This window comes from Vipera ursinii (genome assembly GCF_947247035.1).
Source record: "Vipera ursinii genome assembly, chromosome: 6".
Classification (NCBI taxonomy): Eukaryota; Metazoa; Chordata; class Lepidosauria; order Squamata; family Viperidae; genus Vipera; species Vipera ursinii.
In genome coordinates, this window is record NC_139515.1 from 61,452,968 (window position 1) to 61,469,082 (window position 16,115).

The following is a 16,115-nucleotide window of genomic DNA, read 5'->3' on the forward strand; positions in this document are numbered from 1 at the left end:
TCAAACCACTTAGGCTACTGCACCAGTATTTGACAATATGAAGCATATAATTGTAATTATGGGATATAAATTTGACACCAACAGTGCTTATTATAAAGATGATTTAATTACAAGTTCCTAGTGCAATTGAAAGAAGAGTTGTAGTAAATCTGCTGTCCTCAAGAGAACAACCTAAAGGTGCTTTTTCAAAAGGCAATTGGATTTTGTTTTTCTTTGAAGACTGAGAATCTCACTAGATACTCAAGAAAATACATCTGGAATCTCCACTTCAAAATCAGTGTGGAAATTGATAATGTTGACATATTTGTTTTAAAAGTCATATTGGAGAATCCCGTGAGAAAAAAAAATATTTGCTTAATAGACATTTTGTTTTATTAAGACAAGCTGGAGGGAATGATTTAAATTTAGTAAATTCTTTGGCATTAGGATGGATTTTTTATTTGACATATGTAATTAAAAGATAGTTTCTATGGATTGTTTTCTCATAAAGTGGGTTTGAAAATGATTGTTGAAATAAAATTTTATGTACAAGAGGAAGAGGGAAAGAGATTTTTTGGTCTTTTCTTCTTTTATATATAGTGCTTGAGTAACTCCTAAAATTTGCAAAATATTTTTGAAAGTGAATTTGAAAGTTATGAATGTTAAAAGGAAGTTTTAAAAATGTATATGTATGTTGTCAATTCTTTTGAAAGACATCTGTTTTCAAGCTCTAAAATAATTAAATCCATGACGGTATTCACTCCTCAGGAGCTCTACAGCAGGAGCTGAGAATATATGGTTCAAATGATCACAGATTAAAATGTTTCAGAAAAAATGGCAAGAGTAGTAACTATAAGTTATCGTTTATTTTGCAAATCAGAGGTATCTTTCATATAAGTATTCCCAGATTTATCCCTTCAACAACATGGGCACACATACACACACACACTCTCTTGACAGATACTTATCCATAAGAGAAGTCCGGCTGCTGACTATTCTTCTTCTGTAGCCATGCACTCAGGGTTTGCAACCCTCTCTAATGCCACAAGATTTCACATTGGAAGAGACATTAGAAAAGAATTTAATATGTATAAATATGCTTGACAAGTTGATGAGAATAATCACATTAGCAATTTGCCCCAAAATCTCCAAAGGATCATGCTTTGTAGAAAAATGTTGTCAACCAAGAGATGAATTGCAACGTATTATCTGGTGGGACTTCACAGGGGGTTAGTCTCTGTGCATTATTACACAGTGAGTGTCCCCTGTTCACTGTGGTCCATATTCCAAAGGCGGTAAAATTCTGCAAAGTCTACATAGGACTCAACGCGTCCATCTTCATCCGGCCTGAGAGAATGAGAAGGACGAGAACGGAAAAGGCCTCCATCTGAGCTTGAGCTGCTACTCTGAGTATGAGTGTTAGTAGACTGAAGAGTCATAGTAGGACTTTGACTGTAGGCAAAGCCATCAAGTGAGAAAAAAAGAAAGAAAAACAAACATTCACTTAATCTTCACAAACGACATAGCAAAAATAATTTACAATGGGACCTCTCAAAGCCTCCCCCACCTCCAAGGCACCTTTGCACAATAACTTAACAGACACAATGGGGAGAACTGAGATTGTGATAACTGAGCAAGATGATCACATAGATGTCTCCCTTAACAACCATGGCTTGTGATGAAAATTCTGAGTTAAATTCTGTGGTCGTAAACAGAGAACTACTTGTATTCATCTTGTTAGGAGACCCTAGGAGAGCAGGTTTAGATTCTGAAAGGCTTTTTAGATTTAACTTTATTGCTGTTCTTGTTGACAAAAGGAATGTGTCAATTTTTGTCTGTTTTTAGATGAAAAACACTTTTTCATATGTACTACTACAAGCCATGTTTTCCCTAATCCCATGCCTGTCACTTCATCCCTTCCCCCCATGCAGGACTAATTTCTCCTTTGTTAGTTTTGCCTAATTGCTTAAGCTTGCCTAAGCTTGTCTTTGTAATCTTCTTTTTCTTTTAAATGTTAGCCACTTCTAGTTTTGTGTCACTGGAAAAACATGTAATTATTCTCTCAATTCTTTGAGAGAAGAGATTAATTTGAGGTCATTAACAAAAATGTTGAACAGCACAGAGCTAGGAAGTTTACATTAAGCAGCAGCTAGAAAAAAAATGTAACACGTCCAGTATTCCATGGATAACAGGAATAAAGGGCGACAGAGAATAAAACTTAACAGGGAACATTTACTTGGTAAGTGTGGGTGTGGCTTCATCCAGCGTAGAGCTACTGTGGGCACCATTGACCATCTGGCCTTGGGAAGGCATGACAAGTGATAAAGTTACACTGGTCTTGCTTGTGCTCTGAGTACTAGAATATGGCACTGACACAGGATAGACACGACCACCTAGAGAAATACATCATGAAAAGAATGGGTAAATTGGAAAATGCCAGTAGCCTTGTTCTAAAATCCCCCCCCAGATGTTAAAAGCATGGCTCTTTAATCCAATGATGTTAATTGTTAATCAAAAATAGCATTATGGCTGCTTCATACTATACTAAGCCAAATCAAAATTTCACAAGAGGTTTATAATGCTTCTTTTTATGTGATCCTCCTTCTTTATATGCTTCTCTTTCACACAACCAACTGGGGGAGACTACAGGTCTAAATCTGTTGCTGTTTTTCATATACAATTTCTGTTGTAGAAATGTTTTAATTTCCCCATACCTTGTGTTGGAGTCAGTGTGGGCTGGCTCATCTCCCCTAGTGGGTAGCCAAAATTTCTTACTAGGACTGTCATGTCTTCATGCCGAGAGCAGAATTTGGACCGTTCACCACCGCTGGCATAGGTATCACAGTGAATACGCTTAACTCGATCCACAACTGCTTGAGCTACAGAATCCAATGAAGTTTGTTTGGCAAACTCTGTGGCAATCATGGCTGCAATTTCCTGGAAAAAAAAGTTTACAAAAAAGTATGTTGGCACTAATGTGATTAATGGAAAGCCCTGAGGATGTTTCTCCCATCACTTAGGAGTTACTTATTTGTGAGCAGCCCCAATGCAGCTGCAGCTTAGACAATGGGGGGGGGAGTGGTTTCCTGCTCCAAAACAGACACTCGACCAGAACAAGTATCTTATGATCAAAAACCTGAGAATCAGATCTAACCATCATGGCTGGGCTCTTAAAGCGGCATTATATGAAAGCTGCTCATGGCTAAACAGCTCCCAAAGATCTGGATAAACACTAGGAGGACATCTCAGTAATCCATCTAAAGTGGAAAGGTTTAAAACCTAATAAGCCTTTTATCAGATTACATGGAAGGACTGCACATTCTTCATGCAAGTATGTGCGTACATACAGAAAGCCTTCTATCAGTGGAGATATGAATATGGTTTATTTGTAGCTTGCCACATGTATTTTTCTCTTCCAATAAAACCTTTTCATTTTCTTAATATAATTTCATTGAAAGTTTTAAAAACAAGAATAAAAATTAATATAAGCTAAAACAGAATCAGAAAGAAAAAAAATGAAATGGCAAAGAGAAAAAATGGTAGAAGAAAAATAGAAAAAAGAAAAAAATATAAAAAGTGGCTTCCAATCTTAAAGCAGTTGTAAGTTCAATTGTAAATTTAGCTTTCTCTAAAGTTACATAACAACTCTCTTCTTTCTAGAATCTATCCTATTTGATTGTCAAAACCATCTCATACTTTTTTTGTTTGTTTACACAAAAAAATCAGTGAGAAGTTTTAAGTCGACAATAAATGTATTGTCTTCTCTAATCCCAATGTAGCCCTTTCAAGGTACCTACATACACGAATAAGAAAGAGAAATTATTCCTTGACTCTTCCTTCCCAAGTACTGGAAATGGATGGAGGGAAGGAAATTACTATAGGTCTCTGGGACAGATCTGGATGTCAAGTTCTTATCTAAGTAGTCAAAAATTATTGCTAGTGTCTCTCTGGTGGAACTACCAGCAATGGAGAGACCGTGATGTTTTTCCTGGGGACATAGGTTTGTATTCCTAAAAATACTCTTATTAATTATTTAACAGGGGCTCAGTTACATCATAGTTTCTATTCAGGTATTTCATACACTTGATATAAAAAGCAATAACTTTTAAAGGAAAAGTTTAAATCATTATTGTTCTATGTGGCCCAAACCAATGTAGATCATTCATTTCTACTAAAGATGAACTCCATGAGGTTTATGCTTTTAAAACAGAGTTATTACTAAACTACAGAAGGTGGTGCAATATTAGAAAAGAAGATACACTTTTAGTAAGTTATTGGCTTTTTAAAGAAAGTAAGTAAAAAAAATATTGCAATCTATTTGGGCTATAAAAAGGAATATATATGTATGTATGTGTGTATATTTTTTTTAAAAAAACTGTGTAGCAATAATCCTTTATCAAAACATGATTTTTTTTAAAAAAAAACAAAACAAAACTACAAGATGAATTATTACATTTACCATAAGATCAGTCCATTTTTCCTTTACATCTTTCACTTATTATAGTTATGTAATTGGGGAAGGTTTCTGGACATGATAGCTTTCCAGAAGAATGTTAGAAAAAATATTTATTGTACCCAACTTAAAGGGGCTTTCCATATTTATTCCACTATAGTTAAGTGAATATACAGGATGCTGAATACTTTTCTCTGGCAAGGGGATTCAGTGAAATGTTGACTGTATAATGCATAATTATTTGATAAAATAGGAATCTTTAACTTCACACTTTCAGGCTTGTCATTGGCATTTATCCTAATTTTGGTTCCTGTATAAGGAATAAGGATCTTTAGAATTCCGCTTCTCTTTGGGCTCAAGAACTACTATCTGACAAATACTATTTCTGCAAAGTTTTAATTCTTGATTTAATGCTGCAGGACATATATGAAAAATAACAGGCCACAGATAGAATTTTGATCTAGTAATCAATGTAAAGTCTATTTTGTGAAATAACTTCAGTTTAAAGCTAGCATCTAATCCTGTTTTCTGGGTAATCATAGTCTCTCATTACTGCTTCAAATCAATTCTGAAGAAGTATTTTTAAAATGCAGATTCAAAAAATGAATTTGACTTTTCCCATAATGCTTACAAGCAATTTAATAAAATTAAAATTAAAACTATTATTTAATTCTGATGCAATCACAACGTCTTGACATTCTATCATGGTTAAAAGATTCTGGAATTAGCAACTTAGGCATCTAAGCCAGTAACCCTTCTTTACCTGAAGGAATTTGATACAGTTGATGGGAGTTATTATGTGACCCCTGGAATAAGCAGCTTATCATGTCCCAAGATAACCCAATAAACCAATGGTGGTTGCACTTTAGAATATGAAATCTGTTTCCTACATTCTAAATATAACATTAATAAAACACCAGATTTCACTGTTTATACTGCACATCTTAGCGAGAATGTGCAGTTCACCAGCCAATGAGTTATTGGCCATGCATTTACAATAATGGTTCATCTATAATAAACTACAGTGATCCACAGATTATAAGCACTCAGAATTAAAGCCCTTCGGTTTAGATCTGAAGACAATGTGGTGCAAAAGCACAATTTTTAATTGCTGTGTAGTCAGTACCTGATTGGCTTGTCCAGGTCCATGGGCAGCTTCTAGAGCTTTGTAGAGTCCTTCTGACATGAGCACAAGAAAGCCTGTGACGCCATCTAATGGGTGCCCGCCATGGATTTCAGGCTCTGCTATGATTGGCTTAGATTTTGCAGCACTTCAAAGAGAAACTTGAATTAGCACTACATTATGCAATGAAAAAGGATTTGTCAATACAATAAAATCAAATAGAGAAATAAGAGTAAGATGCAAACAACTTACCTAAGAAATTCAATATCACTGTAGCCATATTTGACCTTATAATCTCCAATGCGTCGAGTACTTTCTTGCCCACCTATGGTTCCTACTTGTTTTATTTTTGCTGCATCTAAACCTGCCAGGGCATAAAATAAAAACCTCATTGATTTAGGTACATGTGCCAAAGAGTTTCCATTTGCGTTCCAAGTCATGGGACAGCAATGTCAGCTGGAAAATTAACTAACCAATGAGGGAAGAGATCATGAATTTGGAAAGGACTATAAGACCAAGAACAGACTTTCATCTTTAGTTATTTATTGGAAAGAAAATGCAGATTCATATTTTAGACACTGCTTCTTATCCTAGATGTTCTTATACAATCTAGTATCACCGCATTTGCAAACTGATTAGTCAACCTTTTTTTCTGAAAATATAAATCAGCTTTCACTGCCTTCATGAATTAAAACAACTATAAATCAAAGAATTCAGGAAAAAGTTAATATACTTCAAACCATTTTAATCATATCGCAGTTCATTTCATACAGCAATTTAATCTAAATCAAAATATTTATAATTTATTTTCTTCAGATTTATCATTCGTTTTTCTACCCCATTCTAAGAGCTGTGCATTGACTTGATTGCTCCAAAGAAAAAAATGAAAACTATCTAAGTTTGAGATGCAAATAAAATCTAGAATAATTTACTTAAGTCAGTTTTGAGGGGAATAGAACATTGAAATTTCCTGTGTCTAATACAATGATGTAATTTATGAGGTTTATTTCCAACACTTGATTTTTCAGCCACCATATTGTTCTGTTAAATAATTCCAACAACTTCTTTGTGAATTTTTTTTTATCTGAATACTAATTCTGAAATTAACTAAAATCTAGGTGTACCAGCAGGCTGCCAAGGCTGTGAATAGCAGAGCAATCCAGCGCAACATAAAAACAAGTGTGCTTCCTGCCAGCAGAAGAAGATGGGATAATGTTCTCTAACCTTGGGCTAATCTTCATTTTTAATTAATATTTTGACTTAGAAAGCAAACACAGATGAAAATACAATGTTTGGGAGAGAGGGAGAGCCCAAAGCTCAACTGTAGAGCATGTGTTTTGTACATAGTAAGCCATGGATTCAACATTTATCATCTTCAATTGAAAGATTCAGGAAGGAGAGATAAAAGACGCCTGACTCAAAACCTCTACAAATCAAAATAATACCTAGATAAAGGGGAGCGGGAGAAAATAATTTGTTACTATAATTTACCTCTCAGAAGAACACATCATATAAAATGATTTCTAAATACATCTAGTGATTTATAACATTTAGCAGAAAGCTACCAATAATTTGGGAATTTTACTTGCTACCTTCTAACAATTTGGATGTGAACAGCCATTTAATAGTGTGCTCTGGATGCCAAAAAAGAAAAAGAAAAGAAAAAACTTAGAAAACACAGCAAGGGTTTGGGCTTTTTTTTTTTTTGCTTATTACCAATTGTTGAATATCTGCTTTTCCAGAGATCAATAAATGTCTGAGCTTAGGAATTTCTAAATACAACAGAAAATGGTTTAACTAACCTGGGTTTGATTCCTAGTGGCAGCATAGATAAGGGCTCACTTATTGAAAGCAACTAGGTTTTTTGGTGAATGTTTTTCTGCACCATGTCTAATACATATTGGAACAAATTTAAATATTTATGTATTTGGTTTAGCTATCCATTCTCTGTAACCAGGAATACTACAGCTGAGACTAAATAAAATATTAGTTTTGAAACCTGTGGTGGCAACAAAAGCCTTCTTCGACTACTCTGATTTTCAGATATTCAATTACATATTTCCTATAGTGGGAAGGAGAGAGATTACTACCTTCACCTGTTCAATTGGGCATGCTTAAGAATGATACTCTGCAGGGAAACAAAACAAAAAGAAAAACCTCAGCAAAAAAAATCTTATTTTGGAATCTCTTCCCCCTTACTGCAGGGAGGTAATCTGGGATCTATTTACAAAATTCACAATACTTTTTTGGTAGTATAAAAACTGATATTAAACTGCTCCATAAAACCCTGATATATTTTGTTTTATCCATTTTTGTTTCAAATTAAAATGCCAATTCTTGAAGATGGTGGGGGCTTTTAAAGCACTTTTAGATTTTTTTTCCTCCATGGCTTTGCCTATTTCTGCATCATGGCTTCAGCAACTGCTTGTGATTATTTTTAATTAGTTAATCATAGAATTGCACATGACTCTGGGCTACTAGGTATTTAAAAGCTCACCTACTAATGTCCCCAATAATTACTCATAGTTCTTCCAAGACAGTTCCAGTAATCCAACGTACCATATCCATAGTTTATTTCCTTCCACTTTGTCAAGAGTGCTAATTTTAACTAGTTCATCATATATTCACCTCACATTCCCAAATTCTATGAAATCAGCCTTTATTTGAACCAAGACTGGTTGAATTGATTTTATTCCGGGTCACGGTGTTCTTAGTAACAGCCAGGGAAACATTTCTTACCCAGTTGTGAAAAGCGGAATAATTCATCTTCATTCTCGGTAGTGTGGTCCATATTGAGCTGTGTCACTTGCAATCCATCCATGGTAGATTTGCACAAAAGTGCACGGTTTGTTCCTATAGAGAGAGAATGTACAATGCAAAGCCAGAAACTGTAACTGACCACTACCGCCTCATGACCAAAGATCTTTTTGTTTCTTGCCAGGAAACTGTACAATTCCAAGTTGCTTCATACAGCTCATTTGTGGCCATTTGAGAAATCAGAGAAGCATTTTCCTTGGATAAATATATTGTCATCCAACCAACCAACTCTTATCACTCAATTCTGGGCTCAGAAAGTGCCAAGTCAAAAGAGTGTAGAAGAGGAACACACCTACATTAGCGATATAAAGTTTGTTGTTAAGAATCACTGCCACAATGGCCATGGCTCCTCCAGAGATTTCCTTTTCTACGGACTTCAACCTCTCCAAAATTTTCTGGTACTGAGGAGGCAGCTGGTGATGGGGAACCCCCTAGAAGACAAAGCCATAACTAAGCTCCTCACCAATATAATTTGGGAATCTTCTATGCACCAAAAGAATTGCTCTGTTTATACTTTTCTTCACCTATATACCTGTCAAACAAGGAAAATACATCATGCATTTGACAAGTGACTCCAGTCCACAAAGTTAAAATGCTACACTTTAATCTAAAAACCCCCAAACACATAACAACTTTTGACAGGATCAAAACAAGCTATCAAAGAACAAAGGCATTCAATTGTATTTAGTCTAAGCATCTCTATTATTAGGTCAAAATTGTTAAAACATTTCCCTCTCAAAATACTTGTGCTATGTGTGAAGCAGAATTTCCAGTTAATTTAATAGTTATAAACATAGGACATTAAAGGGTTTTGTGTGTGTGTGTGTGTGTGTGTGCCTTTGAGTGTTGATTTTTGGCGACTGCCTGGACAAGTACCTGCAGTTCTCTGGACAACATTTTAAAAGTAATTTGCCACCATTTCCTTTTTAGGGTTGGGAGAACATGACTGGTTCAAGATCACTCAGTTTGCTTCATATCTAAGGCAGTACTAAAACTCATAATCTTCTAGCCTGGAGCTTTAACCACTACATACACCGAAGTATCTCTCAAAGGACTACATTAATTCTTAATTATTTAATAGACTACAAGGACCCAGTTTTGTGCATACAGTATTTATATTCTATTATCTACCCACACTCTAAAATAATATATAAGCAATTAGTTTCCAAAAATAAAATGCGAAGTCAACATTCCTTGAATTGCCTAGTAAGATGCTGAGTTACCTCTGGTAACTGGGATTGAAGGCTGGCTTTTTCTGCCAATGCATCATCAATGGACTCCAAGAAACTTCTTTCTACCACGTCAAAGGCCTGAGGAGGTACCAGAAATAGATTAATAGAAGTAGCCTATTAGATCCCCAAATATTTATAGACAGCTATATAGAAATAATCAAGATTCTTTTTTTCTGTCAAATATATCATTTTCTAAGAATTCCCTAAATGTGGGAATTCAACGCTGCTAACATCTAATGTTATTGCTTCACACTCATACCATGATCATACCAAAGAGAATGTATCTGTGAGAATACATCTTACATCTTTGTTTCTGCCAAAATATCCCACTACTCTCATCAGGCCAGTTTTATACTATATTTATTTTCTCCTCCAGTGGACAAACAGGCTAAAATTTCTAATTGCCAGAATAAATAAATAAAATAGGCAGATAAAGAAAATACGTAAAATATGTAAAAATATCTACAAGGTTTGAGGATTGGCTTCAGAGATCCAAAATCAGTCATTTTTCTCAATAAATAAATGAACAAGTATAATGTTTTCAACTCATTTAATTGGATTCTCTCTATCTAATTTTAGGTTTGTATGAAAAACAGATCACATTTCATGTTATATCTATGCAGAGATATTAAACATTCAAAAGGGTTCACAAATTTGTAAGCACCACTGTAGCACTATTAAATGGTCTCTCCAGAGCACTTCTACTGCTCTTCTGATATCACACAAAAGCACATTTATTTTCTGGGACCCTCTAAACCACAAATTCTTTTTATCAAACACTTTAGAATATTTGTGGGTTTCGTCATAGATTTGTTTTTAAATTGATTTTGCATTTTTAACACATCAAGAGATAGAAATGGAGCACCTACATATACTAAGGCCTTTGTGACTTTACTAAATGGTACTTGGCCCTATTTTAAATCTTATACCATTAAGAAACTTTATTGCTACTGCTACTACTACTTTAGAGTTCTTAGCACAGCATCATACAATAATAATTCCACTACATGAAAAGAATGCTGAACTTTTGTGTAGTTTTAAAGATGTGCTCTAAAAAAGAACAGCATGATATCTCTAAATAAAGAGACAGCCACCAAAGAATTTCATTGGATAACCTGAGATTATTTTTTGAAGGTTTTAATTTATCAGATTTTCCACAACTGAGCATTTATTTGATCTTTATGAAATGAGAACCGAGTATAAATCTCCAATAGGTATATTGGAAAGTGACTATGTATCTCTGTTAAGAACCCAGCAATTACTTTTATATTCATATAGCAAAAAACATTTTTATTTCCTTACTTATGTGAAACTAAAATATGTTTGGGCTTCATTTAAGTTATATTGGATTTTGGTGTTAAGTCTTATGAATATATAAATCTGTGGAATAATTTTTTAAAAAACTTTTTTTAGAAAATGTTCCATTAAAAACATGGGAAGATCCTTGATTTAAATAATTATTTAAATCAAACATTTTGTAATAATTATTTTAAGGATTTTAAATAACTAGAGATAACATTTTCCCTTGCTAACACACCTACGTTCAACTTAGCATGTTTTGATTTCTCAGGATGGATCAGACAGCTGCTTCAGAAAAATCTCAAAATGCTATCATTTCTATACTGTTTGTTGTTGAAATTAAACCAGGTCCGTATCAGAAATTCAAAAACTGAAGTTGAATTTACTGATATTTCTAAGTTATGGAATAAGAGTTGAATACTTAATAAAGGCTTATCAATGGGTCTAAAAGTTTAAATATTACTTTTTTGAATTTGAAATTAAAGCTTCAAAATATTTTATTCCAAGTCTACTGAAGTCCTCAAAGTATGTATCAGAAAGCATAGACAGCAGATTGTTGGTGTTATAAAAAAAATCGAGGGTATATTGATTCAATTTCATAATTTGTTGGATATTATTTTTTCCCTACTCTTTTATTTTTCATTTACAAATGGCAATACAGTCATACATAAAGAGAAGGTTCTATTACCTGCAACAGGATTCTGCGCACCTCTGCCTCATCCTGCTCTGCATTCAGCTGGCCCAACAGGAGTTCTGCAGAAAGCCGCTCTCCCACAAAGTTTGTGATTCGGTTACCATCATAACCATTAAAGACTCCATAGAGGTAGCAATTATTCTCACTTCTGCCAAAATGAGTCAGGATAGGTAAGCAGTGCTCTTTCTTATGTAATCAGAGTAACAGCCAGAGAAAACCAAACAAGAAAATGAGAAAATTGTACCCATGTGCAGTTGAACAGTTCCATTCAAATCTGTGGCTACTTACCTGAATTTCAACCAGTTATCCTCTAAGGGATGAATTTCAGTGCCCTTTCCATCAGTAGTGTAGGAACGATTGGAAGCTGAACCCACACCAGAGAGCTGACAGAGTGGCAAATCATCTGTCCAGCTTGAAAGCTGCTCCTAAATATTTACAAGAAAAAAGCTCCATTTTTCAATAAAAGCAAATGAATGATGGCATACTAATCAGAATGCCTTATCAGAGTTACACCGTTAAAACACTTAAGATCCTTTTTGTACTTATATAGATCTTGCCACCTCAACCATATTTTCTGCTATTGCATCACTTTATTGCCTGTTCCTTGAAACCTAACTCCAGATATTAAATACCTATGTATGCATACTCTACACTACCATCTGAATATACATATCTTGTCCTGCAAAACTAGTAAGAGGCATACATTTTAATTACCATCATTTAATTGTTTTTCTATGCATAATTCAGACAGTAATACTCTTCTTGCATTTCTAAAATAGTTACCCTCCAGAAAGCCCCCAGTATATACCAGTATATGGATTGCAGAGGAGATATCTGTCTGTTCACCAGAACTGTAAGATGTTAATTTGGAATCATCTTCCCTAGAAACACTGCATAAGTATTTATAAAGTAGTTCTTTTTTTAATATGGGTCTAAGGGCAAGAGTGCAAATAGTGCTGGTTGGAAGTGGCAATCTAGCTGAAATCTGCAAATCCTTCATTTAGATCTTTATAGGTAACACTCACAACTAACACTGAATTGAGCTTGACTATATTGTGCATGCCAGAGAGAGAAATATAATTATCTTTCTATATTACTAATATCATAAGAGCACCAGTTCTTTTATTACCAGTGTTTTTCCTTTAATCTTTATACTGGAGAAAATTATCCCAACAAAGCTGATGCAAAAAAGGATTGCAGAATAATATATTAATGCACAAAGTAATGAATAGTGGAACTGGTGTATCTCACTGATATGCTGCATCTTATGAAAATGACTATGTTTTGATTTCACTTAATTTTTTCCCGATAAAGTAATAAAATAGGTCTATATTCCTGGAGTGGGAAAACATTAATTTTTTGTTTTCATGCATATTTTGTGAAAATTATGAACATGGAAGTTGCTCTGATTCAGTTAGTTTCTAATTTGCAAGTTTTATTACCAAATATATGCGGAAGGGGAAAAAAAAAGGGGGGGGGAGATGCAGCACTTTCTCACCCGGCCACTGCAGGTAATAAAGGATGTCTGGTTTCATTCAAGAGTTTGGAAGACAAGTTAGGATCCAGCCTATTTACACGCCCCACATTTTGCAGCTTACGGGAATGGGACGCGAACCCGCCTTTCGCAACGGTGCCTCTTCTGGCGGTGATGGCTACAATGCCTATACTTCCAAATCAGCACAGCCTACCGCGGGAGTTATCTCCAACGCATTTGGACGCGCCCGACCGAGGAAAGCAAGAGAAAACTAGGGAGGCAGAGGTAGGAGTTTCCTCTGACCACCATGCAGCCAAGGGAATTTCAAAATAGCACCTTTTTTTCTTGGCGCACAGAAAACGACGCACCCCAAAATGCTGCATCGCATACGGGGTCATTAAAGCGGAACCCCTATTCCTTTAGCTCTGATTACTTCCACGGCTGAAAGGGAGCACAACGTGCACTTCTGCCTGCACGCCCACCCTTTCCGTTATTGTTGCAGGAAAGCATCCCTCCGTATGTGGGCAAGGCAGGGAAACAAGAAGCCCGCGAGCCACCCGACTCTTCCCTTTAAATCCGGGAGTGGTACTTTCCTCCCACCCACCGCGCCCCTCTCGTGATCACATAGAAAAAGCGGAGCTACTCACACTCTGCAAAAGACTCCTCCTCACTGCCGCCATCTTTACGCAGAAGCAAGACCCTCTTCCCACCCATCGGCGGGCAAGAGAGGTAGGTTGGGCTGCAGGAAAGGCCCAGGATGACCATCGAATGTAGTTTTATCCTGCCGAATTAGTTCTGCTTTCGGTCGACAGCGCCCTCGAGAGCATGGGAGGAAGTATTGAGACTGGTTGCTTTGCTCTTCTGCATTTTGTCTTCTTGCGTATAGGATTTTTTATTTAAAAAATATACACTATCTATTTGCAGCAGGAAATTTGTCAGTCCTCGGTTACCATAGCGCAGGGGTCTGCAACCTTGACAACTTTAAGACTTGTGGACTTCAGCTCCCAGAATTCTTCAGCCGCTATGCTTAAAGTTGTCAAACTAGGCTGGCTGAGGAATTCTGGGAGCTGAAGTCCACAAGTCTTAAAGTTGTCAAGGTTGCAGACCCCTGCCATAGCGGATATGCTGTATTTTGCAGATAAAACAGGAGGAGCGCCAGCTGGCTTTCTACATTCAATTGATCATGTATTTCTAAGCCTTGCGCTAGAAGACCTCCAAGGTCCCTTCCACCTCTATTCTGATTGATTGGTCTGTTTGATCAGCAATGGCAGTACATTGTACATTTTCACACAATTGGAGGCTTTTAAGTATATGAATCACATGTTAGATCATCTGTGAGAAATTTCAGTAGCCTGCAAAATATTGTCTTGTGATATTTGCTTGTTACCTTTGGTGCCTTCTTCTCTTACTGCAATTTTGCTTAAGTTTTAAGTTTACCACTCATTATCATAGTGTTTAGTAAGGGACATGGCTCAGTGGGTTAGGACGCTGAGCTTGTCGATCAGAAGGTCAGCAGTTTGGCAGGTCGAATCCCGAGTGCCGCGTAACAGAGTGAGCGCCTGTTACTCGTCCCAGCTTCTGCCAACCGAGCAGTTCAAAAGCACGTAAAAATGCAAGTAGAAAAATAGGGACCACTACAGTGGGAAGGTAACAGTGTTCCGTGCACCTTTGGCATTTAGTCATGCCGACCACATGACCATGGAGACGTCCTCGGACAAGTGCTGGCTCTTCAGCTTTGAAACGGAGATGAGCACTGGCTCTTCGAGTCGGAAACGACTAGCACGCATGTGTGGGGGAACCTTTACCTTTTTATCATAGTGTTTAAGGTCCTGGCTTTAGTCTGGAGAGACCAATTCCAGAACTTACTTGGACTTACTTGGACATAGGATTTATTTGGACTTCAGTAAGGCATTTGATAAAGTAGACCACAACCTATTACTACTTGATAAAATAGAAAAATGTGGGTTAGACAGCATCACCACCAGATGGATTTGTAGATGGCTGACCGGCCGTACTCAGTGTCTGGTCCTCAATGGAACCTCATCTACATGGATAGAAGTGTGTAGTAGGGTACCCCAGGGCTCTGTTGTAGGTCCAGTGCTCTTCAACATCTTCATCAATGATTTGGATGAGTGTATAGATGGGGAATTCATCAAACTTGCAGACGACACCAAGCTGGCAGGAATAGCCAACACTCCAGAAGATAGGCTTAAGATACAGAAGGATCTTGAAAGACTTGAACATTGGATTCTATCTAACAAAATAAAATTCAATGGTGAAAAAAGCAAGGTTCTACATTTAAGTAAGAAAAAACAAATGCACAGGTATAGTAGGTAATACCTTGCTCAATAGTAGCAGCTGTGAGAGGGATCTTGAAGTCCTAGTGGACAATCATTTAAATATGAGCCAGCAGTGTGCTGCAGCTGCCAAAAAAGCCAACACAGTGCTAGGCTGCATTAACAGAGGGATAGAATCAAGATCACATGAAGTGTTAATACCACTTTACAATGCCTTGGTAAGGCCACATTTGGAATACTGCATCCAGTTTTGGTCACCACAATGTAAAAAAGATGTTGAGACTCTAGAAAGAGTACAGAGAAGAGCAGGGGACTGGAGGCTAAAACATATAAGGAACGGTTGCTGGAATTGGGTATGTCTAGTCCAGAGGTAGGCAACCTTGGCTCTTTTATGACTCATGGACTTCAACTCCCAGAATTCCTGAGTCAGCAGCTGACTCAGGAATTCTGGGAGTTGAAGTCCATGAGTCATAAAAGAGCCGAGGTTGCCTACCCCTGGTCTAGTCTAATGAAGAGAAGGATGAGGGGGGATATGATAGCAGTGTTCCAATATCTCAGGGGCTGCCACAAAGAAGAGGGAGTCAAGCTATTCTCCAAAGCTCCTGAAGGCAGGACAAGAAGGAACAGATGGAAACTAACCAAAGAGAGAAGCAACCTAGAACTAAGGAGAAATTTCTGAGTTAGAACAATTAATCAGTGGAACAACCTGCCTCTACTGTAGAAGCTGTGAATGGAAATTTTAAGAAG

The 16,115-nt window shown here is 36.5% G+C and overlaps 1 protein-coding gene across 1 annotated transcript; it reads right to left on the reverse strand.

The window, feature by feature from the left end:
- Positions 1-826: 826 nt before the first annotated feature.
- On the reverse strand, positions 827-13,858 carry TAB1 (TGF-beta activated kinase 1 (MAP3K7) binding protein 1). The gene is made up of 11 exons (XM_083365546.1): positions 13,719-13,858; positions 11,886-12,022; positions 11,592-11,745; positions 9,596-9,682; positions 8,665-8,803; positions 8,295-8,408; positions 5,808-5,919; positions 5,559-5,703; positions 2,694-2,916; positions 2,216-2,372; positions 827-1,431 (listed from the first exon to the last, which is right to left on the reverse strand). The coding sequence occupies exons 1-11, from the start codon at positions 13,749-13,751 to the stop codon at positions 1,227-1,229; spliced, it is 1,506 nt and encodes a 501-aa protein (XP_083221672.1). The 5' UTR covers positions 13,752-13,858; the 3' UTR covers positions 827-1,226.
- Between the last annotated feature and the right edge of the window lie 2,257 nt (positions 13,859-16,115).

Coding starts and splice junctions, on each gene's coding strand:
- TAB1 (XM_083365546.1), bottom strand. CDS start 13,751: ATGGCGGCAGTGAGGAGGAGTCTTTTGCAGAGT. Junction 11,746..11,885: donor GATAACTGGTTGAAATTCAG/GTAAGTAGCCAC, acceptor TCATTTTGGCAG/AAGTGAGAATAATTGCTACC. Junction 5,920..8,294: donor ATTCCGCTTTTCACAACTGG/GTAAGAAATGTT, acceptor ATGCCCTGGCAG/GTTTAGATGCAGCAAAAATA.